The sequence below is a fragment of the Scyliorhinus torazame genome, chromosome 11 (assembly GCF_047496885.1).
Source record: "Scyliorhinus torazame isolate Kashiwa2021f chromosome 11, sScyTor2.1, whole genome shotgun sequence".
NCBI classification, from domain to species: Eukaryota; Metazoa; Chordata; class Chondrichthyes; order Carcharhiniformes; family Scyliorhinidae; genus Scyliorhinus; species Scyliorhinus torazame.
The window spans coordinates 167686714-167713576 of NC_092717.1; the positions used below are offsets into that span (position 1 = coordinate 167686714).

Here is a 26863-nt window from a genome sequence, read left to right on the forward strand (position 1 = left end):
CAAACATCTGATCACAATGAAAATCAAGTGAAAAGGTCGGGGCAAAAGCAACCAAAGAAAAAAAAAAAGAACAAGAAACCAAAAAAAAAAATCTTGTTACAGAGAGCACTGCATATTCAAAACAACACAGAAGTGATTTTGACCAAATCGCAACCGCAGTGCCCTCCCCCAGGGTTCAGTGACCTTAATCCCCTGCTCGCCTTTTGTCCTTGATAAAGTTCATCACTTCGTCCAGTGATTCAAAATAAAGTTCCTGGCCCTCAAACGTGACCCAAAGACACGCTGGATACAACATCCCGAACTTCAGCTCCTTGTTGAAGAGGGCCGATTTTGCCCTATTAAATCCGGCTCGCCTTCTGGCCAGTTCTGCGCCCAGGTCCTGGTAGATGCGCAACTCACAGTTCTCCCACTTACAGCTCCGTACCTGCTTGGCCCACCGCAAAATCTGTTCCTTGTCCAGGAACTGGTGCATGCGCACCACCATCGTCCTCGGCGGTTCATTCGCTCGCAGCTTCCTTGCAAGAGCTCTATGCGCCCTGTCCACCTCCAAGGGTCGCATAAACGCCACATCTCCCATCAACTTTTCCAGCATACTTGCGGCCGAACCCTCACTGCCCTCAGGGAGGCCGACGATCCTCAGATTCCTGTTCTCCAAGTCCTCCAGCAACCTTTTCTGGTGGTCCTTCATCAGCCCACCTCGACCTCCAAAGCGGTTAGAAGTCCTCGTGCTCAGACACTTTTTCCTCCACCTTCTGAATTGACCCTCCGTGGGTTTCTAGACTCTGTTTCACCCGATCAATCGATGCCTTAATCAGGTCCAGCGTCTCTTTCTTTAGCTCAGCGAAGCTCTTCTCAAAGAACTTCACCAGCTATACCGTCGACCACTGTGCCACCACCCCAGGATCCTGCACCTCCGCCATGCTTTCCTGCGCTGCCCGCTCTGCACAAGTCTTCCTTGCTTGACTATATCTCCTTACACAGCCACTTCTAGTCCACTGCTCATTACACAGGTGGGGGATTTCTCTTCACTGTGTCATTCTCCACCGATTTATCAAGCAAAATTCTGAAAAAAACGGGAGAAAAGGTCCAAAAGTTTCGTCACACGCGAGAGCTACTCTGTGGCCGCCACCGGAAGACCCCAAGATTAATTTCTTTTAAAACTGTGATAATTTATGGTCAGGAATTTTATCCCTCATTTAAAAAAAGGTTTGAGCAGGAAAGAATACATTGCATTATTGAAAAACTATACCCTGAGCTTTTCATTATAATTTTATTGCATTTATTAAGGTGCAGTTGAACTCGCAGATTCAAGAATATAAAAGCATAAGACTGGTGACTTGTCTACTTTCAGTCCCATTACCAATTTTAAATAAATTTATTTTTGAAATTCTATTACCAGTGGTGACACTTTTCATATTATCTTCAGACATGCCTACAGTCCAACTTTTACCTTCCATTGTAAGCAACTAAAACAAATATTTATTAAACAGATATTTAATTTCCTTTGATGGCAACACAATGGTCAGCACTACCGCCTCACAGCATGAGGGACCCGGGTTCGATTCCGGTCTTGGGTGACCATCTGTGTGGAGTTTTCACCTTCTCCGTGTCTGCATGGGTTTCCTCCCAGGTGCTGCAGTTTCCTCCCACAGTCCAAACGTGCAGGTTAGGTGGATTGGCCACTCTTTGCGTGTCCAGGGATGTGCAGGTTAGGTTTCAGGGGTAGGGCAGGGGTAGGGCATGGTGAGTGGGGGAGTGGACCTACGTAGCCTACGGATGGTTGGTGCAGACTTGATGGGCCGAATGGCCCCCTTCTGCACTGTAGGGATTCTATGATCAATTGCTCCCAGACCTGTGACTGTTTCTTCATTTATATGGTTATAAAATGCCAACATTTCTGTTTGCATAATCCACAATCAATTTATCTTAGATGACCCTTTCCTAATAAAGATGCTTGTACAGTATTTCTTGTTTTCCTCCATATTTTAATCATGATTTTAAAAATGAGAGTGCATTATTAGGTTTCAAATTTGAGGGCAAAAACATTGGCCGATACTAAATGTAACACTGAGGAACTACTGCGCTTTCAGAGACCATGGACTGGATTCATCATTTTGAGACTAAGTGTTGACGCCAGCGGAGCAACTGTGGCATTTTACAACAAAAAATATTGGCGCCAAACCCTCATCGATTCTGCTAACGGTCAGGGGCTAGCAGTTGGGCCAAGTAGAATTCCCGGCTCTCGTGATATAAACGGCTGGAGAATGGTTGGGTCCTGACCACGCATGTGCACAGCGACGACCTGCAGCGTTCGTGCTGTAAAACATAGCGCCGGTCATGTACGGACCTGACCTGCCAGATAGTGTCCCCTAGCCACTCCCAACCAGTCCCCCCAACCAGCAGCACGCCTGCCGCTCAACCGTGGCGTTGCTGGACACAGTCTGCAGGCGCCACACTGGGTTCCTGACTGCTGAGACCACAAGTGAACCGTGCCATCAGGAACTCGGACCATCGGGGGCGGAGCATTGGGGGAGGGCCTTGAGCTGATGCTCCAACAGCATTCCAACGGTGTGCGGCATGCGACACGATGATGCCATTTCAGAGGGGGTGGAGGATACAAAACCAGCGTCTCCCCAATTTGGGAGTCAAAAGGCATTCTCCGCGCAATCGGCGATTACAAAACCGGCATCGGGAGCGGTGAATAATAACAATAATAGTATCATAAGTAGGCTTCAATGAAGTTACTGTCAAAAGCCCCCTTGTCGCCACATTCCGGCGCCTGTTCGGGGAGGCCGGTACGGGAATTGAACCCGCACTGCTGGCATTGTTCTGCATTGCAAGCCATCTATTTAGCTCACTGTGCTAAACCAGTCTCATTTATAAGAAATTAAACTGAGGTGCCCCCTACAAGATTTCCATGTACTATTCAAAGAGAACACTGCTCTTGGGTGTTCTGGCCAATATTGCTTCTTCAACTAGAATCACTTTTAGATCAGCTGGTTGCTCATCTCATTTGCCGTTTTAAGTGGTCTAATTCTATGCAAATTTGCCACTATGTTTACTTGCAAAGTAATAATGGAGTTTTAAAAGTAAATAATGGATTGCATTTGTTCGAAAATATACCAATGAATGCAACTTTACTTCTCTAATGCTAACCTATGTGTATCTATTAAACCTCAGTCTTTGGATGCACTCTGCCCCTGCCACACCTGATTTAGAATATAATTAAAACTACTCAGATTTAATGACTCCTCACTGCTGATATGCAAATTGGATCTACGGTGTTTTCCACAACCACTTAATCTGGGCTAGATCCACCGTTAATACAATAGTGTTAGCCAAATTCTTTTCCAACATCTTAACTTACAAATCCTCTTTTTCTGTAACTTTTACAATTTGAATCTCAATAATGGTCACTATATTTAAAATTTTCACTCACCTCCAGGTTGCTTACTTGTCTTGCTTCATTGCCCCAAAGCAATTCCAGCAATTCATCCTACATTGTAGGGCTTTTCTTTATTACAAATCTATTACCACAAACATCTCTAAATTACCTACAAATAACATGGGTCAATTTGGGGTCTACAACCTAGTTCTTTTTTGTTCTCGTTGAAGTGGGCAACATGAATTTTGGAGAATATTTACCTTCTTCAGGTACCAACTATCAGCATTAGCATACCCCCATGACTTTAACAACAGAAAGCACCCATTCTCCCCATTGTATTGGTTGGCTCTTTGCTTAAGCAATCCAAAATTAGTCCCACCATCTAATTTTTACACTGTAACTTTGTTTCCAATCATTATCCTTATTTACTTATAAAGGTGGCAATAGTTTTTGCTTTAATCATGCCCTGTAGCAAACATTCCATACTGCAAGAATCTTTGTAATTAATAAGATCACACTTGCTTCTTTCACTTTCCCCAAAATACATTATAACACGACTTAGATTCCAACATTTTATACAGGCTGAAGCCAGGTATCCAATGATGCACTAGCCGCTACCTCTAATTCCCCAACTTTATTTCTATTGCTTTATGCATGAATAGCTCTGTACCATTTAGAACATCACTTCTAACTGCTTCGAGATGTAACAACAAGTATAGATCTAGTATACTCTTGCCCCTTCTCTCCTTATTCCAAACTTTTCAGTTAGCTCAATAATTGTAAATATGGGATAGATTTTTGCTAGCCATGGGTATTGAGGGACATGGGAGCTTAAGTGGGTGGGTAGCATGAGGATACAGATCCGTCATAATCTCTTTAAATTACATACTGGATCACAGAGTTGAATGGCTTTCTCCTCTTCCTATGTTATCAACTATCCTGTAGGGCAGTGTTTTTCAAATTTTTTTTCCGGGGACCCATTTTTACCAACCGGCCAACCTTCCGGACCCAACCCAGCCGACCTTTGCGATCCACGCCGGCTGACCTTCGCGGGCCACGCTGGCCGACCTTTACGACCCATGCCGGCCGACCTGCACGACCCACCATTTTCTCTTACCTTGTTTGTTGCTGACAAAATTGGAGGAAATGGTTTCGGGTCCCTTTGGCCTTCGTACACGCTCCTCCAATGGAACCTGTTGGATGAAGGTGACGCCTTCCGGTGTCGGAAAGTATGGAGTCTCCATCTATCCAAAGTTCTGCATTTTTCCCTGTAAATTTTTTTCAAATAAACCCCCCCGAACTTATATAATAAAATTAATAAATAAATGAATAAAATAAAATGAATAAAACCCTGAACTTGTAAAAAAAAAGCTGCGACCATTTAAAAAAAAGGTGGCCGCACTGCGCATGCGTGCCCGATCATTGGCGCGCATGCACACCGATGATCTAGCACCATACGCAGTGCGGCTGCACTTTGTTTACATGTTCGCGCCCATTTTGAAGGCCGCCTGCAGCCGGCGTTATTAACAGCTGGCTGCTGCGGCTGTTGCGCGCGGATTTGCACGATCGGGAACGCCGCGACGGACAGCTCCACGATCCTCCCGCGGGTCGTGCCCCCGTGTTTGACAATGCCTGCTGTAGGGTCAGTCGTTCCATCCACCCACAGTAATTAATGTTAAATTGTGTAATGGTGTAGAAACATGCAGCCATAAGAAAATATTGGATAGGTTGGTGTTCTTTTCTTCTTGTAACAGTGGAGGTTGAGAGGAAATTTGAGATATGTAAAATTGCAAGGGGTCTGGATAGAGTTGATGGGAGGAGCCTATTGACTTAGCACAATGGTTAGCACTGCTGCTTCACAGTGGCAGGTTCAATTATTTATGACAATCTTTATCATGGTCACAAATAGGCTTACATTAACACTGCAGCAATGACGTTGCTGAGAAAATCCCCTAATCGCCACACTTCAGCACCTGTTCGGGTACACCGAGGAAGAATTGAGACTGTCCAATTCACCTAACAGCACATCTTTCGGGACTAGTAGGAGGAAACCAGAGCACCGGGTTGAAACCCACGTAGACACAGGGAGAACATGCAGACTCCGCAGTCAGTGACCCAAGCCAGGAACCGAACCTGGGACCCAGGCCCTGTGAAGCGACAGTGCTAACCACTGTGCTACTATGCCACCAAGGCAGAAACCGTTAAATCATTTAATACCGTTAAATCATTTAATACCGTAACCTACAGGTAGCCATGATGTGGAGATGCCGGCTACTGTAACCTACAGGGTTAGGGACCAAACACTGCAAAGTGGGATTCGGTTGGAAGGCTTGTTTTATTCGACCAGCAGACAAGTGGCCTCTTTCCGTCCTGTAAGCTTTATATGATCTTATGACTGCGTTCATCCTGCCCAGCCAATCACAGGACTTCAGAACCTGGCCCATCTTCCTTCCGGCCAAACACACATCCAACTGTTTTCATGCAGGACCCAGATACACGTATTGATCAACAGATCTCCAACTGGCGTCTCACCCGCCTGGTGTTCCCCACGGACAGCTGCAGGTACCACAAGTTCCCATTAATTGATACAACAAGATGAGTGCAGGCAACATGCACGTTACTCTGGACCAACTCATGCAACAACCAACCACCGGTCAGAGGCCTGAACAAATATATAAATAACATGGAAAGAGACCTCGGCTGTGCCTACCTCCAGCCGAGGATGTTGGCACTAACGACCACATCACCAACCCAACATCGACCGCTCTTCACGGCCCGCGTCATCAGAGAATCCCACGTGACCTCTCAGGTGGGGGCGTACATAGGGCACCACGTGACCCCCGGTGGGCGGCACCACGTGACCCCCGGTGGGCGGTGCCACGCGACCCCAACGTGACCTCCCAGTGCCAAGCAGAGCAACGCGGCGGCGCCACGTGACTGTCAAGACGTGTGGACGGGGCGAAACGCTGGAAGAGGCGGGACTGTCTGTCCGTTGTGTTTGTTAATAAAGTTTTCGTCAGTTTGAATCCGCTTTGCAGAAGGAATGGCTGTTTTTGAGGTTTTGAAGTTGGCGGGATTGTGGAGCAAATTTACTATAACAGCGACTCGGTTTAGTAGACATGAGCGGGTGAGATGCCGCTAGGGACGGATTTTAAGGCATACTTTAGTCCCTCGATTGCGAACTTGGAAAAGGAGGTGTAAAGTCTGAAAAATGGTTCATTTCAAAATCCCCTCGATAAAGGATTTAATTCTTCACCCCCCCCCCCCCCCCCCAAAAAAAAAACCAAACAGAAAATGTTGCAAACGTATAGCCGGTCAGACGGCATCAGTCTTAAGAGAAACCGAGTTAGCATTGCAGGCCGATTCGTTTTTCACTAATACATTAGAGATGTAACTGGTGTGAAGCAGCTACAGAGGCACAGACAGCCTGCATTTATAAAGACCATTGTAGTCAGAATGATTACAACACAAGGCCTGATGTATGTGTGCTGGCCCCCTGAAGTAGCAATTCACCTCGTGCCCCAGATTCTCCAAAGCCCTATTTATTTTTCTTATAATGATCACGTTTATTCTTGATTGAACCTGCCTCCACCACAATCTCGGAAACCCACGCAGACACGGAGAACGTGCAGAATCTGCACAGACAGTGAACCAAGCTGGGACCCTGGCACTGTGAAGCAACAGCGCTAACCACTACTATGTTGAGGCCAAACCAGTGTTTTATACAAGTTTAAAATACAACGTATATATGAATTAGGAGCAGGAGAAGACCATTTGGCCTCTTGAGCCTGCTCTGCCATTCAAGAAGATCATAGCTGATCTAACTATGACCTCAGCTCCACATTCTGCCTGCCCCCATAACCTCCTTGTTCTTGTGCTGTATGCTTCTATTGCTAAAGATCAGGATGCCATATGCTTCATTGACCATGCTCTCAACCTGCCTTGCCATTGTCAATGACTCTTTAGAATTCTCCCCTTTATTTTGTTCTTTTTATCTAAATAAATCACCTCTTAATTCTTTGCATCAAATTTTATCTGCCACTTGTTTGCCCTTTCCACCAACCTATTTATGTCCATTTGAAGTTCTATACTATTTCCCCCAAAATTCACAATACTTCCAAATTTTGTATCATCAAATTTTGAAATTGGGTCCTGTACACCAATGTCTATGTCATAGGGGTTCGCCCCTGTCCACACTCTGAGCTCTGGCTTTGTAACTCTGATAAAGTAATGGATAAAAATATATATATATCAAGTGGGACATGTACAAGACGGACAGGTTACATCTTAACAGGACTGGCACTGATTTATTCGCAGGAATATTTAGTAATTCTGTTGGGGTTGGTTTAAGCTAATTTGTCAGGGGGATGCAACCTGAAGGGTGGCCTAAATTGGAAGGAAGTAATGTTGGTAACAGGATGTAATAATGGGACAAGAAGGCAGGTGAAACAAAGCAAAACATTGGGTATTAATTAGAAGGGGAATGGTGTGAAAAAGACAAATTTAAGGGCGCTGTACTTGAATGCACACAGCATTTGTAACAAAGTAGATGATCTGAAAGCACAAATAGAGGTCAATGGATATGATATGGGGATTTCAATTCGGAAGAGCAAGTTATTAGAAAGGCTAATGGAATGTTAGCCTTTGTCGCAAGAGGATTTGAGTACAGGAGTGATAAGGTCTTGCTTCAATTATAAATTATACACCTGGTATACTGTGCAATTTTGGTTCCCTTACCTCAGAAAGGAGATTATTGCCATAAAGGGAGTACAACAAATGTTCACCAGATTTGTTCTGGGGATGGTGGGACTGTCTTATGAAGAGAGATTGAGCAAACTGGGCCTGTATTCTCTATGAGTTTCGAAGAATGAGAGGTGATCTTGTTGAAACCTACAAAATACTTAAAGGAATAGACACTAGATGCAGGTAAGATGTTTCCCTTGGTTGGGGAGTCTACAATTCAGGGGCACGATTTCAAAAATAAGTGGGATGCCACTTCGACTGAGATGAGAAATTTCTTTACACCGAGGCTAGTGAATCTTTGGGATTCTCTACCCCAGAGCATTGTGGAAGCTCAGTCATTGTGTATGTTTAAAGCAGTGGTTGATAGATTTTTGATTAACAATAATGTAAAGGGTTATGGGGGTTTGTGGGTGTAAAGACATTGAAGTGTCCAATCACCCATGATCGTAATAAATGGCGGAACAGGCTTGACGGGCTGAATAAAGAACAAAGAAATGTACAGCACAGGAACAGGCCCTTCGGCCCTCCAAGCCCATGCCGACCATGCTGCCGACTAAACTACAATCTCCTACACTTCCTGGGTCCGTAACCCTCTATTCCCATCCTATTCATGTATTTGTCAAGATGCCCTTTAAATGTCACTATCGTCCCTGCTTCCACCACCTCCTCCGGTAGTGGGTTCCAGGCACCCACTACCCTCTGTGTAAAAAACTTGCCTCGTACATCTACTCTAAACCTTGCCCCTCTCACCTTAAACCTATGCCCCTTAGTAATTAACCCCTCTACCCTGGGGAAAAGAATGGTCTACTCCTGATCTTATGTTCCTATGGAGAGCAGGGTCCTTACACTAACCCCTGAGGAACTCCACTATAAACGTTCCTCCCGGCCAACAAACCAACTATCTGCTTCCTGTCACTCGGCCAATTTCATATCCATGTTTCTAATGTCACTTGTGGGTTTCCTCCGGGTGCTCCGGTTTCCTCCCACAGTCCAAAGATGAGCAGGTTAGGTGAATTGTCCATGATAAATTGCCCTTAGTCTCCAAAATTGCCCTTAGTGTTGGGTCGGGTTACTGTGTTATGGGGATAGGGTGGTGGTGTTGACCTTGGGTGGGGTGCTATTTCCAAGAGCCGGTGCAGACTCGATGGGCTGAATGGCCTCCATCTGCACTGTAAATTCTATAACTTTGACTGCATGAGCTCTAACTTTGCTCACAAGTCCTGTCCAGTTTTGGAAGTCCATGCACACCACATCAACAGCATCATCAACCATCTCTTATCTCATTTAAAAAACTCAATCGAGTTAGTCAACTACAATTTTCCCTGAAGTTCACCTTGACTTTCCTTAATTAACCATGCCCAAGTGCATAATTACGTCCTGAATTATCATTTCTTGGAAACTTTGAAACTATCAAGGTTAAACTGGCTAGCCTGTAGTTGCAGGGCTTATCTTGACATGATTTTTTGAACAAGGGTAAAACATTTGCAATGCCTGAATCAAAAGAAAATTGGCTAGTGCCTTGGCAATTTCCATTGTCGCTTTCCTGAGTATCGTTGGATACATCTTATCCATTCCTGGTGTACTATCATCTTTATGGACAGCCTATCCAATACCATCCCCTTATTAATTTTAATATCTTCAGATCTCTGAACTACCTCATCTTTCATCAACATCTTCCTTGGCAAAGACAAATGTAAAATATTTATTTAATACCTCAGCTATACACCCTGCCTCCATGTGCAAACCTCGATGTTTAATCCCTAATGGACCCCGCGTCTCCTTTTACTATATTTTTACTATAAATTTGCCTATATAAGCATGGTTCTTCTCACACCATCTTTGCTTCTCTTAATTGTTTTGCCAATTCCCCTCTGAACTTTGTATTGTCCTGTGTTTTACAGAAAATTCACTATTTTGAAGTGCAGTCACTTTTATAATATGGAAAACCTGGTGACTGAATGCAGATTAGGGCCCACTAATAACAGTGAAATAAATAACCAGATAGCCTATTTGATTGGTTTTCAGTTTTGCTCCTTAGTCACTGGCTCCATATTGGTTCAGAACATGGTGTCATCTTTGACCTCGAGGTGAACGTCTGACCACGTTTGTGCCATTACTTTGACTGCCTATATCCACTTCTGTAACATTGCCTGATTTCGCTCTTGTCTCAGCTCATCTATCAACTGACACCCTTTTCATGCTGATGTTACGTCTGAACCTGACTATTCCAACCCATTCCTGGCTGGTCTCCCACATTCTTCCTTCTATAAATTTGAGATCATCCAAAACTCTGCTGCCAATGTCCAAGGTGACAAGCCCTCTTCCCCTATCAGCTCTTTGCCTCCCAACAAATATTTTCCTCTGGTCAAGCAATATCTTAATTTTAAAATTCTGGGGTGGGATTCTCTGATCCTGAGGGTAAGTGTTGACGCTGTCGTAAACACCTTCGCGTTTCACGATGGCGTCAACAAGCCCCCAGGAGCAGCGATTCTGACCCCTACAGGGGGCCAGCACGGCACTGGAGTGACCCACAACGCTCCAGCTGCCGATACCAGTGTCAGATGGGCGCCGCGGGTCTGCGCATGCGCATTGCGACTGGCGCGCATGCGCGGTGGCTCCCTTCTCTGCGCCTGCCCGGCGCAACATGGCATAGGGCTACAGGGGCCTGCGCGGAGTGGTTTTGATTTGTTACTGGTGAAATCATAGCATTGTTTCACAGCTGCATTTGTGAATTTTCACAAAACTGATAAAATATCTAAGGGACAACAGTGATCAGAATGAGTGAAGAAGAGGCACAAGCGTATTTTGAAACTTGACTCAGCCCTTCCCTTAGAATTACAAAAGATAAAGCTGCTCCTTTCAAACCTGAGAACTTCCAAGAAAAGATAAATAGGCCAACAGCCTTTTATATTCTTTCATGGGATGTGAGTGTCATTCCAAGGCCAGCATTTGTTGCTCATTCTGAATTGCCTTGAGAAGGCCTTATTGAACCACTGCAGTTCATGTGGTGTTGGTACATGAACTGCAGTGTTACTGTTAGAAAGGGAGTTCCAGTATTTTGACCAGCGACAGTGATGGGACAAAGATATAATTCCAAACATAAGATCCTGAGGGGACTTGACTGGGTTGAAGCTGAAAAGATGTTTCCCCATGTGGGAGAGACTAGAACTAGGGGATAGAGCTTAAACTTAAGGAGTCTCCCATTTAAGTTGGAGATAAGAGAATTTGTTTCTCAAGGGGTCCTAGATCTTGCACATCTCTTCAAAGAGCAGTGGTTGCAGGGGGCAATGAATATTTTTATGGCAGCGGCATATATACTTGCCTAACAAGGACGTCAAAGGTTATCGGGTAAGGACTATGGAGTTCAGACCAACCATAATCTTATTGAATGGCAGAGCAGGCTCGAGGGACCAAATGGCCCACTCCTGCTCCCAGTTTGTATGTTTATATGTAAGTCGGGATGGAATGTTGCTTGGAGGGTAACAGGTATGTGGTAATGTTACAATGCATCTGCTTCCCCTTGTTCTGCTGCATGATAGAGGTTGGAGGCTTGGCAAGTTGCTGCAGTCCACCTTGTATCTGGCAAAAGAAGCAAAACCAATAGGAGATGTTAAGGTTTGGCGTTCAATGCCCGAGATTGTGATAGAGGCAGGTTCTATTGAAGCATTCAAAAGGGAATTAGGCTGTTATCTGAAAAGGGAAAATGTGCAGGGTTACAGGGAGAAGATGGGAGAACGGTGCTAAGTTAATTGCTCATTCGAGAGTCAGTGCCCAACATAATGGGCCGAATAGTTTCCTGCACTGTAACAATATAGTACTCACTGCTGCCGGTGGAGGGAGCGATGTCAAAAGTGGTGGAAGGGGTGCCTATCAAGCGGTCTGTTTGTCCTGATTGGTGTCAAGCTCTTTAGTGTTGTTGTTGAAGCTACACTTATCCAGGCAAGTGGATGTGGCTAGTTCTGGAACACTGGTCTTTAGTGCTACTACCGGGATGTTGTTGCGGCCCATAGCCTTTGTTGTCTCCAGTGCCTTCAGCATTTCTTGATATAATATAGTGTGAATCAAAAAGACTGGCATCTGTAATGCTGGGGACCTCAGGGGGAGACTTTTGGTGGAAGATCGTCACAAATGATTCAGTCTTGTCTTTTGCACTGAGGTTCTGGGCTCACCCATCATTGAAGATGGCAATATTTGTGGAACCTTCTCTTCCGGTTAGTTGTTTAATTGTCCACCACCATTCAGGACTGGATTTGGCAGGACGAAGGACTTGCATGTTCTCTTATCCCAAGCATATTGCAAAGATCAAGATCAAACGACACTTCCTTCTCCTTCACTATGCTCTTCCTCTACTGGTGTACTAGTGACGTGCCTTAATTTTTTTTATTGGTAATATAAGATACTGTTGACTTGAGATAGTTGTTGATAGCATTCTATTTTGTCTGCAGTTTTTCAATCAAGGGACAAAGGTGCTGTACCAAAATAATGGCTCTGCTCAAGCTGTGAGGCTCCCTCAAATGCAAACACTGATGCTGCCTGCTGGAACTTTTAAGGGTAAAGTAGCCTTTATCACTGGTGGAGGTACTGGACTTGGGAAAGGAATGACAACTGCCTTTTCCTCTTTGGGTGCTGAATGTGTTATCGCGAGTAGGTGAGTAGATGAGCTTGTACACAATGAAAGTTTTCCTTTAATTTTGTTTAAATATTGTAGTCACAACTACCTTTTCCCAGGTATCCACTTAAGGTAAATAAAAATATCAATCAAGGTTTGTGCATATTATTCCAATGCACTTTGAACTATCTGATAACTTGAAATCATGGGTGGAATTTAATGCCCTCTCTAAAGGCAGTTTGGATATAGGCAGAGCAGTTAATCAGGCACGAAGGTGCTGGGTGGGGGTTGCCTTCCCATCTCTGTCCTCATTATGTCCAGGATACTAAGGCTCATAGATGGCCTTCCTGCCTGCCACCACATACTCTCTTAAGGGGCTCATCCTGCCATGCTAACGGCTGGTGGGGAACTTGCCATACGGGAAACCATTCTGGATCTCGGGGGGTAGGGTAGGTGGAGGAGAGGATATATCACTCGTGGTCAGATCTGCTAGAAGGACCACGCATTGGAAAGAGGTGGGGATGGGGAGCTGATGGCCACCCCTCTTGTTATTAACTTTCACCCCCCCCCACCCCAACTTTGCTGTTGAATTAACCACTTTACACTTGTTAGAACTAAGGGTTTAGGTTCAGAAGAAAAGGATTTAAGGAGGTAGTTGGTGAACATAGAACATACCCAGTACAGAAAGAGGCCATTCGGCCCATTGCGTCTGCACCGACCCACTTAAGCCCTCATTTCCACCCTATCCCCATAACCCAATAACCCCTTGGTCACGAAGGGCAATTTATCATGGCCAATCCACCTAACCTGCACATCTTTGGACTGTGGGAGGAAACCGGAGCACCCGGAGGAAACCCGCGCAGACACGGGGAGAATGTGCAGACTCCACACAGACCGTGACCCAGCGGGGAATCGAACCTGGGACCCTGGCGCTGTGAAGCCACGGTGCTATCCACTTGTGCTACCGTGCTGCCCACCAAGACAGCTGGTGATCGTGAAAGGAGTTTGGGATTATCTTTTCCTCCCAGAATGATCGGAGAAACTGGACAATTTTGAAAAGGAGAGCAGGACATTTGGTGTGGTCAGGCAAGATCTGACAGTAGGAGGTAAGGCTTGTATGCCAACTATACCTAAGACTGTGATCTCTGAACCTAAAGAAGGGGTGAAACAGGAATTATCCCCAAATGAGAGATGGTGTATGTTATGCTCAGCACCAAATAAAGAAGTATGACTGAGTATTCAATTGATGGTTAAAGTTGTTAAAAGTTTAGACCTTTGCATGGAATGTAAGAGACTCCATTAAAATAAGATTGTACTATAGCTGCAAATTAATCACAATTGCTTACATTAAAATATCTGCCTTCCAGAAAGCTGGATGTTTTGAAAAAGACAGCAGAAGAAATCTCATTGCAAACTGGAAACCAGGTACATGGTTGTAGTTTGAGTTTAAAAGTAACCTAAACTAACTATTGAATTTAGTGTGTATGCACCTGTGACTGTCCTCATAAGACTGCACATGGTTTTGTCTGTGGCAGCTTTCAAAAAGTTTGAGCCTCAGGAGATTGGGTAATACATCAAATCAATCTAAATGTTGCCCATCATTTCTGTTGATCAAGTTCATATGATGATATAAGTGAATTAAGTTTTGTACCTCTAAAATCACTATTAAAGTCCTTTAATTTTTAAAACATGAATAAAATTTTGAGTTCTGAAGAAAAGTCACATTGGACTCCAAACATTATCTCTATTTCTTTCTTCACAGATGCTGTCAAACCTGCTGAGTTTTTCCAGCACTTCCTGTTTTATTTTGTAACTTGCTTTTACACTGGGCAAAGATCTTAAATTATATTTTTAAAATATTATAAATATGTAATTTTTGAGTAAAGCCACAGATGAACTTACAGTAAGTTTGATTGTTAGCCAAAGGTATTTTAGCTCTGCATATTATTGTGGCTGTTTTGCCACTTCATTTTTTTCATTTGAGCGCTAACATGTCATAAAATGTGTTACTGGAATCATTGGGCGCAATTCTCCCATAAATGTGTCATCTTGGGCTTGTTTGGCAGAGTGTTTTCCGTTGGATTTTTCGGTGAGATCCAGACCTGGATTCACCCGTACTTAGTCTTTTTTTGTGGCCCTGGGGAGTTTCTCCCCGGTCTAGCTCACACTGCAGTGGGGAGCTGAACGTGCCAGAGAGACCGACTCCTCAGAGATCGGGGTGCCCTTTTGAAAGGGTACCCCGATCTCTAAGTGAGCTTGAGGGTCCCTCATACCCCACCCGCAGACAAAGCCCCCCCCCCCCCCACATAGACATAGGCATTACCTCCCCCCCCCACCCCCCCCTCGCCTAGTCAGCATACCCCACTATGGGGTCACTTCGGGCCCCTTCCATATTTCAGGCCCCCCCAACACCCTTTTCAGGAGCCCTCCTTTCAGGACCGCTCCTTCACCCCCAAACCTTTCTGAAACTTCATACCCCTCCTTCACCCCCCCCCCCCACCCTTCATATCCCACCCTTCATACCCCACCCTTCATACACCACCCTTCATACCCCCTTCACCCCACCCCTACATGGGCCCCCTCAGATCCTGACCCTTGGCAGTGCCAACCTGGCAACGGGGGTGACAAAATCATGCCCAAAATGTTTTACAATTCATTAGATGTACAGCTACAGACTTTCAATATAAAATTCCAGCACCACTTTTTGTATGATTACTGGAACAAAAGCCTAAGTGACTTTATTGCAGTTTTAAGAAGTAGACACCACTATTAGCAGTAATATACTCATATGCTGAGTGACATTTTCACTGTTAATACAAACTAAGTATTCTTGTGCTAAACTAAGTGTAGTATAGGAACCAATCCACCCTACATGCTTTGATTCTCATTGCCTAGAAATCTACTTATATCAACATCTGCCACTGTGAAATGAGCATGAGTTAGAGAAAAGACTCTCGTATGAGATGAAACTGGTAATTGAATTTAAATCAGAGACTTGATGTTTGGATGCTTCACAAATTGGCTCTTCTATAATTAGCTTCAATTTCATGCTGTCCAGTCCTTTCCAACTGATGTTCTGATTAGTCATTAACAAATGAAGATTTTGAGCAACAACAGAAAATGCTGAAAATAGGTCATTCAGCATTTGCAAATGATTCATATCTAGGATGGGGCATTGCATCATCTGGTGATGACATAAGCTACATGTGTAAAAAATGGATTTATGATTTTCCTGAAAATAACAGACTAGAGTGAAACTATCCTGTTTATCGGCACAACTTAAGGATTTTGAGTGCTGGTACTTTCCTCATTGCTAAACTGCGGTGGGATCAGAATTTTAACGCAAGACAATTTTATGCATTAATTCTCTCATTTTCTCTGCTTCCCTTTCTGGGTATGGTTAATTGAACTCATACGTAGCACCAAGGTGTTGATATAGTTCCCTCTCTTTTTCACAAGTACATAATTTAAAAATAAATAATTTTATCTGTATGCAGAAATAATACAGGAGTTAAGTTTGCTTCAGTTCTCATTGTATCATGTGACTTGGGAGTCTGCCAACTTTTCCACCTATCCTGTTGCAGGAGTGAAGTTTTTTACTGCAAGTGCCATTTTACTGGAGTGCCAGGAAAAGCTCAGTTTCAAGTATTCAAGTGTTAAAGCTCAATTCTTTATATAAAGCATGGAATTGAACTCTACTATTTGCCGCAACCAATCCAGATCAGCATTTAATTCCACGTTATCAAATAGCTCTCATCATATTTATAGATCAAAATAACAATTAAAATACATTTATCAGTTGTGTGTGTTTGTGGGGAGTGTGGAGGTAAAACTGGCAATTTATAGGCATTTGACAAAGAGTTCCAGACTTGAAACAGTAGCTCCCTTCTCTCTCCACAGATGCTGTCAGACTTGCTGAGATTGTCCAGTATTTTCTGTTTTTGTTGTATGCAGGCATTATTGGATAAGTGGATACTACACCTGCTGTTTCCGTGTAACTTGAACAGAAAGGCATTTTGGTTTGGTTGTATAACTGGTGGTCAATCTAATACCGCCAACAATCCACCTCACAAAAGTTGAAAGTACTGTCTGTGTTCGCACGAATGGTTTGTTTTCATACAAACAGTGTCAAAATTAATATTTTAATGAATATTTGACAATTTCCATGTAATTGGAAACTTAACTGTGCTATGATAACACAAGTGAATCCTGGACCTCTCCCCTATACTGGATTTTTTACATGTAATGCATTTTCCCCAACTCTGTAGTTTTGTTTTTTGTCAGCTCCATTTTCTAATGCTATCTAATTTATATATTGAACTTACCCAAAATGTTGAAAAGAAAAATATAACTTTTGAGTTTTAAGGTATGCTGAATTGAGTTTATCCCTTTCAACTATTTTGCAATTTACATGATGTATCCTTAATTTCAAAGATAAAAGCAAATTACTGCAGATGCTGGAATCAGAAACAGAAAATACTGGACAATCTTAGCAGGTCTGACAGTATCTGTGAAGAGAGAAGGGAGCTAACATTTCGAGTCTGGATGACTCTTTGGCAAAGTTATATATTTCAAATGTTGATTGCCTATGCAAGGCGGCACGGTAGCACAGTTGTTAGCACTGTTGCTTCACAGCGCCAGGGTCCCAGGTTCGATTCCGGCTTGGGTCACTGTCTGTGCGGAGTCTGCATGTTCTCCCTATGTCAGCGTACGTTTCCTCCCACAAATTCTGAAAGACGTGCTGTTCTGTAATTTGGATATTCTGAATTCTCCCTCTGTGTACCCGTGCAGGTGCCAGAATGTGGCGACTGGGGGCTTTTCACAGTAACTTCATTGCAGCGTTAATGTAAGCCTACTTGTGACAATAAAGATTATTTAAAAAATATATTTATATATTAGAAAACACACTGACTAAATTCTGTAGTAACAATAATGGTGTGGCTAAAAGGGCACACTATTACTGAGTAAATCAAACAGCAATTTGATGTCTGCTTTTCGAATTTGATGTCTGCTTTTCTCTGCTCCGACATGAGCTGTGCTACAATAGTACCTCGCGAACAGATTCGGCAATGAAATCCATGCAAGAATGTGAAGTTGCCATACTTATCCACTTTTGTTCACTAAACAAGTTAGTGCATTCAGGTGTAAGTGAAGTTTACTGACATCATAGTCTGAAAAGTGTAAGAAAATGAGTAAGATTAGGTCATACAGCCCTGAGCCCTGCTCCATCACTTAATAGGTTCCGGGGTAATTATTGCCAAATAACATCTCTGGCACTGATATTTTAATTTATTGTTAGAGATTTTTAGAATTAATAATTAAGATTTATTAAATCTTTGATTTTTAATCCTCTCATTTGGATCCATCTTTCTTTTCCCTTTCTTTGATTTACTGTCGTACGAGAGTGCAGAAGAGATTTATGAGGATGCTACCAGGACTTGATGGTCTGAGTTAAAAGGAGAGGCTGGAAAGGTTGGGACTTTATTCCTTGGAGCATAGGAGCTTAGCGGTGACTATGACTATTTTACAATGAAGTAAATAGTCTACTTTATACTTCCTGGTTTAGACTGCATGTCACAGTGAAGATGCTTCAATCAGATTCGTTAAAGGGACAAGCTGTTGTTTGCCCTGACAGCAGAAACCTGCTGACAGTAAATCACTGCTCAAATGTTTGTGAAAGGAGTGGATAGCCGTTAAGTGTAAAGAATGGTGAGCATAGTTCTGTCTGCAAAATCAAGGCCATTAATTCTATCTTTCCCCACTGTAACAGAAAGATGTAGGAGGGATAATTCCTATCTTTGCTAACCTTGGATGAAATAGGCTAGAGGGAAAAGTAGTAAACACCATATTCATATTGGCCTACCGCCTTTGTTTTGTTGGAGAAATTGATGATATGTTTTTCTTCTAGGTTCATGCAATTCAGTGTGATGTGAGAGATCCAAATTCAGTGAAGTCTACAGTGGAAGAGATGTCTAAATTGACAGGACTTCCTGATGTGAGTACAGCCAATAAGGTATTTTATGACCTCAAAAGTCCTCTGAATATGAGCCTGGCAACCACCCTGGGATTGTGACCCAATGTGCCTTTGTGGCTAATCTTGCTGGAGTGTGTAGGGGCCAGTTGGGGGCTATTAATTTCCATACTGCATTCCGACACACTATTCTGCAAGAATTTCCATCTTAACTCTGTCTTTGATGAAGGAAGGTGTCCAGGTATTCCTTTATCTTAGAAAAAACAGTTTGCTGCATTGCAAGAGGTTCACTACGCACTGTGTTTGAAAAAATAAATTAGCTTAAGGTTCGAGCGGAAACCCTGCCCTGGATGTTACTAGTATCTGAAAGCTGGAATCTCTCATGCAATTTGGCGCACCTACGCACTGTTACGACACCCTGTGCTAGTGCACGGTCGATTCCAGCCCAATAGACCCCGGAGTCCTAACACAAGTGAATTAACCAATAATTCACATAAGGTTTGCAGAATCTTTGACCCCTTGACTGCTCAATAAGTTATGGCCATAAGATTTGTAAGTTGAACACAACTTTATTTATAACAGTAACAAAGTTGAAATATGCAATAATTATAACAGTATAATGGCTAGCTATTCTACTACTTCCCCCTTTTACTGTCCCACCCTCGACCCAAGCACACACAAGAGGCACACACAAAAGGAGGGGAAAAGATTAAAAATGAGAGGGATTAAGATGAAAAGAGAGATCAGTGTCCTTGTTTCCGATGGTGAGGTTGTTGCAGTAGGCTGTCCTCCCAGGAAGCTTAGGGATCGAAGCCTGGTGTCAGCTGGATTGATAATGAGGCTCTTCTGGCAGAAACATTCATTCAATGCTTCCAGGCTGTAGGGATTTTCTCTGGAGGAGTCACTTTAACTTTTATTCCTGTGGGCCTTCCTTCAATTGAACGGCTTCAGGCCAATTTGATTCTTAAGACTATTGGTCTCACCTCCCCCCCCCCCCCCCCCCCACAGCCTTAACTCGTGGTTTAAACTTAACTGGTTTTCAGACTCACCATAATGTCCCCTAGAGGTATGTTAATCTTTCAGCGAGAGAAACCCAAAGAGTTCCCTCCAGCTCTTCTTCAGGAATTAAAACACTCACAGGCTGGATAGAGAGGAAAAACTGGCTGGATCTGTGTACCTGGAGAGAGCTCCAGCTGCGGTGTTGGATCTTCTGCTGGATTTTTAAAACTGAAACCAAGATCAAACCTTCCTAGCTCTGCAGAACATTCCAGAATGGTCAGCACCGATTAGCATTGAGTATCAGCTAAGGCACGGCAATTTAAAACCGTTCATTGGCTGCCAGCCGAGTCCATCAATAGGTGTCATCACTGATGTCAGACCAAACAGCACATCCTGCTGGAGTTTCCATTTTAAATTAAAGATAAGCTGCTTGGTCTTAAAGGCATTAACCATCCATGGACAAAAATAGCGAACAGGTTAACGGAAATTAATAGGAGAAAAGGGGAACAGACAGGAGGATACTTACACTACAAAAATACACCAGGTCCCATTAAAATGGGGAATTAAAAATCCGCAGTGTATGGAGCCTTCACTCCCGTCTTTGTGCCTATTGCATCAGTAGCCTTGTTTGGGTTGAATCGATACTCCATGCCCAAATAAAGCTATTGTGTAGGTCTCACTCTTACAACTCAAAGATGTGAAGGGGCAATTTAGCTTGGCTAATCCACCTACCCTGCACATCTTTGGGTTGTGGGGGTGAGGCAACGCAGGCACGGGGAGAATGTGTAAACTCCACACGACAATCACCAGGGAATGGGATTGAACCTGGGTCCTCAGTGGCGTGATGCAGCAGTGGTAACCACTGCACCACCTTGCCGCCCTTCTGACTTGTTTGTTGTACGATCGCTTGGCTCTATCACTTGCTGCTTATGTTGTTTGGCATGCAAGTAGTCCTGTGTTGCAGCTTCACCAGGTTAACACCTCATTTTGGTGGGTGGCACAGTAGCACAGTGGTTAGCACTGTTGTTTCACAGCGCCATGGTCCCAAGTGCGATTCCCACTTGCGTCACTGTCTCTGTGGATTCTGCACGTTCTCCCTGTGTTTGCGTGGGTTTCCTCCAGGTGCTCCGGATTCCTCCCACAAGTCCCGAAAAATGTGCTTGTTAGGTGAATTGGAAATTCTGAATTCTCCCTCTGTACCCAAACAGGCGCTGGAGTGTGTATTTTCACAGTAACTTAATTGCAGTGTTAATGTAAGCCTACTTGTGACAATAATAAAGATTATTATTATTTGGAATGCCTGGTGCTGCTCCTGGAATGCCCTCCTGCATCCTTAATTGAACCAGAGTTTATCCCCTGGCTTGGTGGTAATGGTAGAGTGGGGGATATGCCAGGTCATGAGGATACAGATTGAGGCTGAGTACAATTCTGCTGCTGCTGATGGCCCACGGCACCTCATGGATGCCCAGTCTTGAGTTGCTGGATGTGTTCTGATTCTACCCATTTGGCACGATGCTAGTGCTACATGGCGGCACAGTGGTTAGCACTGCTTCCTCACAGCGCCAGGGACCCGGGTTCAATTCCAGCCCGGGGTGCCTGTCTGTGTGGAGTTTGTACGTTCTCGCCTTGTCTGTGTGGGTTTCCTACGGGTGCTCCAATTTCTTCCCACAGTTCAAATATGTGCAGGTTAGGTGGATTGGCCATGATAAATTGCCCCTTAGTGTCCAAAACGTTAGGGGTTACTGGATCATGGGGATAGGGTGGAGGCGCAGGCTTAAGTAGGGTGCTCTTTCCAAGGGCCAGTGGGCCAAATGGCCTCCTTCTGCACTGTAGAGATTCTATGATTCTACATAACACGATTACAGTTATCCTCAATGTGAAGCTGGGACTTTGTCTCCACAAGAACTGTGTGGTGGTCAGTCCTACTGATACTGTCATGGGAAGATGTATCTGCAGCAGGTAGGTTGGTGAGGATGAGTCAAGTATGTTTTTCCCTCTTGTTGATTCCCCCACGACCTGTTGCAGACCTAGTCTAGCAACTATGTCTTTTAGAACTTGGCCATCTCGATCAGTAGTGGCACCAGAAATGCTGTTGCAGGGATCTGGCACAGATATAACGGGCTGGATGATCTCCATCAGTCCTGTAACCATTTTATGATTCTATGAAACAACATCTAAGGCAAGTGTTTTTCATGTGTCATGATTAAATAGCAGTTAAAGTAACACTTGGTGCGAAGGGGATCAAAGTCTATGAGGGGAAGGCAGGATCAGACTATTGAGTTGGTTGATCAGTCATGATCATTATGAATGGTGGAACAGGCTCAAAGGGCCTCCTGCTCCTATTTTCCATGTTTCTATGTTTACAACATAATTTTAAAAGTCAATGACTGAGAAAGGGAAGAGAAAATATTACTTACAATCAATCTGTTTAAAAAAATTCACCAATGTTAAATCAGATGGGAGCACTAACAAACATTGTACATGAGCCTACTCCACACAGCAGCTGTCCTAAGGGTTTTGTCGCTGCTCGTTGCCTGTATTGCCTCCAGGATGTTCTATGCTAGGTGCCAAGATTGCTGTCCAATTATTTAAAGAAGTTGTTCTTAACAATATTCACTAAGGTTAGCTCAGTGACCAGCCACATGGAACATCCACAAAGCAATGCAATTTCTTGACTAAATTAGGACTGAGCTTTTATTTACCTGTTCCCTGAAACAGTCACAGCAATTGAGTGCTCAGTCACATTGTACACCTTCAACTTAATTTAAATATAAGGGGAAGGCATAGTAAGCCCACCATTCAGCAAGCTTTTGGTTCTCAAAAGCAACAGCTTGGGGGCGGCATGATGGCGCAGTGGTTAGCACTGCTGCCTCACGGCACTGAGGATCCTAGTTCGATCCTGGCCCTGGGTCCCTGTCTGTGTGGAGTTTTGCACATTCTCCCCGTGTCTGCTTGGGTCTCACCCCCAAAACCCAAAGACGTGCAAGGTAGGTGGATTAGCTATGCTAAATTGTCCCTTAATTGGATTTTTTTTTATTTTTTAAAAGCACCAGCTTGGATGCTTTGGTGAAATTGTGCTTTGCTGGTTTGGAATGCAACTGAAAAGCCCTGGCACAGAATCACTGCTGCATTTTAATGTTGCAGTTTTGTATTTACAGTTTTACAGTTTTGTAACACAATTTTATTTCCTTGCACACTAGGTTATAATAAACAATGCTGCTGGAAACTTCATCTCGCCCTCTGAACGACTTTCTGCTAATGCTTTTAAAACTATTACAGATATTGTTCTTAATGGAACTGCGTATGTAACTTTAGAAATTGGAAAAGAATTGATTAAAGCAAAAAAAGGTGAGGAAAAAAGTTTTGGTATTTTAAAACTTTCTGTAAAAATCTTAATGGAATCTCATGTATGTTCGCACAGAAACATGTTAGATTTTCACTAATATATTACATTGATATGATGGTCATTTTGTTTCTAGTGGTACTCTTATCTCTACGTGACAAGGCTGTGGATTCAATTCTTACTTCAGAAATCAAGCCCATAGTCTAAACTGACACTCCTATATTACATTGTTGGACCAATTTTGTAAACTGGGATCGTGCCTGTAAGTTTGAGAGCATGCAAAATATCCCACAGTATTTGCAACATGTATATTTTGCAGTAATTAGATTTGCAGTAGCACAGTGGGTAGCACTGTTGATTCACAGCCCCAGAGTCCCATGTTCGATTCCTGGCTTGGGTCACTGTCTGTGTGGAGTCAGCACATTCTCCCCCCGTTTGCGTGGGTTTTCTCCGGGTGCTCCGGTTTCTTCCCACAAGTCCAGAAGACGTGCTGTTAGGTAATTTGGACATTCTGAATTCTCCAACTATGCCCAAACAGGCGCTGGAGTGTGGCGACTAGGGGCTTTTCTCAGTAACTTCATTACAGTGTTAATGTAAGCCTACTTGTGACAATAAAGATTATTATTATTAAGAATGTTTATTGAGGCAAAGAATGCCAGTGCTGGGGATGGAATACTTCACTTTTCTCAGCCATCAGCAGCATCAGGCACCCATAGGGCAGGTATAATAGACCCAGTAGCAAAATAACATTTTCTTGGAGTATAATTTTGTAAAATACAGAGCATTCTTTTTTTTCTGGTCTTATAGATCCTGCTCATGAAACAATTTTTCATGCAGAAGTCACAGTTCATAAATGCATTATTCATACTGTGTGGATGGAGATTGACTATACTGCAGTAGTTTCGGTAGTTTTAAGTGCAACAATTCACTTAAGAGTTGTTAGGTTTTTGTTTATTTAGTTCCTGTATATTTATTCTCTGGAATGTTTAATTACTCTCTGAGTTCCAAAACATAATGTCTTTTAGGTGCATCTTTCCTATCTATTACTACCATATATGCAGGGACTGGATCAGGATTTGTGATGCCTAGTGCCTCTGCAAAAGCAGGAGTGGAAGCCATGAGCAAGTGAGTAATAACATACAGCTTTTATTAAGAACAGCCATGAATCTATCAGCGCTCATTATTATTATGGATTAAATTGGACAGCAACCTTTGGCATGTGCCTGTGTGCAATAAAAATCCAAAAAGGCAGAGATTGCTGTTTGATTTGTCCCTGCTCCTCCACAAACTCTACTACATGAGCACCTCAACAATGGATCATGTGTAAAGGTGTGAATTTATGATACTTGCCAACTAAATTCCCACTAAACATGCCGGGAAACAGTTAGTTTTTTGTCCAACCAGATGGAGGTGATTATTTTAAAGATATGTTACAAAGAACATTACAACACAGGTACAAGCCCTTTGGCCCACCAAGCCTGCGCCGGTCCAGATTCCTTATTTAGAAACTACTTATTGCCCAAACGATCTGCATCCCTCCATTCCCCACCCGTTCATGTGTCTATCAAGATACATCTTAAATGTTGCTATCGTGACTGCCTCCACCACCTCCACAGGCTCCCACCACCCTCTGCGTGAAAAACTTTTCCCTGCCTCTCTCCCCTAAACCTTCCCCATCTCAACATGAACCTGTGCCCCCTTGTAATTGAGTCTTCCACCCTGGGAAAAGCTTCTGACTGTTCACCCTGTCGATACCACTCGTAATTTTGTAAACCTCAATCAGGTCTCCCCTTAGCCTCTGTCTTTCCAACAAAAACATTCCGAATTTATTTAACCTCTCCTCATAGCTAACATTCTCCAGACCAGGCAATATCCTGGTAAACGTTCTTTGCACTCTCTCCAAAGCATTCAAGTCTTTCTGGTAGTGTGGCTACCAGAAACTGCATGCAGTATTCCAAATGTGGCCTAACTAAAGTTTTATACAACTGTAACATGACCTGCCAACTCTTTTAGTCAATGCCCAGCATGCTTATCCACCTGCATTGCCGCTTACATGGAACTATGGACCTGAACACCCAGATCCCTCTGTATGCCAATGCTCCGAAGCGTTCTGCCATTTGCTGTATTTGATCTTCCAAAATGCATCACCTCTGGGGAACTGCTAAACAGTCATTTTGCCACTATAAATTAACTTTCAGAAGTGTGAGGCTCATTCCTTCACATTTTAATTAGCGAAAATTTCTTAAAAATTGAAATTAAGAATTTTGCATTTATTGTTTCTTTATGTCTTTCATTTCTCTATCTCATTTTTGCCCCTCATTATTTTACTTCCTTCACATGATTTACATTGATTTAAAAATTCTAACTGTCTTCCTGGTTTAGACTACACAGGCCAGTGAGGATTCTTCAATCTGATTGGTTGAAGCGATACGCTGTTGCTTTTTCTTATTCACATAGATCCCAGATACCCTGTATTATTGCTGCACTGTTTTCAAATATTCAATGATTGAAAGTTGCCACTCAAAGCCCCACAAAAAGTCTGGGGCAGCTGTTAACAAAATGAATTGTGAGCACTGTTTGGTTGTTGCTGACCGTAAATCCGGACCTTGTTATTAAATGGCCTAACATTTTCTGAAACATCATAAGCTGAAACCCAATGAAATTTAGACTAATTTTTATATTTGTGCTCATCCAAAACTCTGTGCTGTACCCTAATTAGCAGGTCCCAGTCACACATTGCTCTTGTGCTTACTGTTTACATTGGCTCCCAGTCTGCTAATTCCTCAATTTTAAATTTCTCATCTTTGTGTTCAAATCCCTTCATGGGCTCCCTATCTCAGTAAAGTTCACCAACATTATAATCCTCCAAGTTCTCTACGTTTCCTCAAATTTTGGCCTGCGATGCAGTCTTGTTCCCTTTTGCCCCACTATTGCATAACTGCCTTGGCCCTAAACTTTGCAGTTTCCACTGAAAATCTCTCCAAATCTCCACTTTTCCTGTTTGAAAGAACCTGCAGTAACCTCTGACAGTTTATGTCCCCCTGTTCTAATAACCTCTTTGGCTCAATGTAATTTTTTCTGTCTGATTTTGGTTCTGTGCAGTGTCTTGAAAAATGTTACGATGTTAAAGGCACAACAGTATATTAATGCAGTTTTGTTGTTGAGCCCACTGCTGTCTCTTTATATTTGTACCTGTGGAATAGGCCAGTTTCAAAATCTGAGGCTGTGTCCCTCATCTCCACATTGTCTGCAGTTTACAATCCTGACATTTTTTGCTCTCCCACATCGTCACTGACTCAAAATGCCTCAACCTGTTGACTTCAGATTTCTCACTCTTACCTCCAATCATCTCCATGGCCTTTTAGTGACCCCTTCAGTCTTATGCCAAAGACAAAGCTCCTGCTACTGAATAATCTTTATTTAACTTCAATGTTCTATTTGACCTTGAACGAAGAATGCCTACTTTCCCGTGCCTAATATCACTTGACTCCATCCCTGTATAAGCTTATCTGTTGCTAAAAACTTTTATTCATGCCTCAGCCCAGCCAAACTCTGATGTGTTTTCCAAGTTCTTCTCGCACATCACCCATCTCCTAATGACCTACATTGGCTCCTGGTCCTTCAAATTCTAAAATTTTAAATAATCACCCTCTTGTTCAAATTCATTCTTGCCCTTGCTTTCCCTATTTCTCTGAGATCCTCCAGCTAAACAAATGTGCCTCCACCTATTTCCCACAACCCCAAACAATCCATTGCTCTGATTTCAGGCCTCTTGAGCCTAGCCTCGAATATTACCTCACCATTTTTCTTCAA

The 26863-nt window shown here is 43.2% G+C and overlaps 2 protein-coding genes across 5 annotated transcripts in view; one reads left to right on the forward strand and one right to left on the reverse strand.

The window, feature by feature from the left end:
- Positions 1 to 6235, reverse strand: part of nbn (nibrin) — a 93207-nt gene extending 86972 nt beyond the window's left edge. Inside the window, exon 1 of one of the 4 annotated variants that reach the window (XM_072467980.1) lies at positions 6096 to 6235. In XM_072467980.1, coding sequence (XP_072324081.1) covers positions 6096 to 6129 — 34 coding nt within the window. In that variant the 5' untranslated portion in view covers positions 6130 to 6235. Of the gene's footprint in view, positions 1 to 6080 lie in introns of all 4 variants that reach the window. The other 3 variants (XM_072467981.1, XM_072467979.1, XM_072467982.1) reach the window with 3 other exon arrangements.
- A 107-nt stretch (positions 6236 to 6342) lies between these two features.
- Positions 6343 to 26863, forward strand: part of decr1 (2,4-dienoyl CoA reductase 1, mitochondrial) — a 39924-nt gene continuing 19403 nt past the window's right edge. Inside the window, exons 1-6 of the mRNA XM_072467984.1 lie at positions 6343 to 6512; positions 12574 to 12776; positions 14105 to 14162; positions 18646 to 18732; positions 22908 to 23055; positions 24076 to 24175. Coding sequence (XP_072324085.1) covers positions 6429 to 6512; positions 12574 to 12776; positions 14105 to 14162; positions 18646 to 18732; positions 22908 to 23055; positions 24076 to 24175 — 680 coding nt within the window. The 5' untranslated portion in view covers positions 6343 to 6428. The remainder of the gene's footprint in view (positions 6513 to 12573; positions 12777 to 14104; positions 14163 to 18645; positions 18733 to 22907; positions 23056 to 24075; positions 24176 to 26863) is intronic.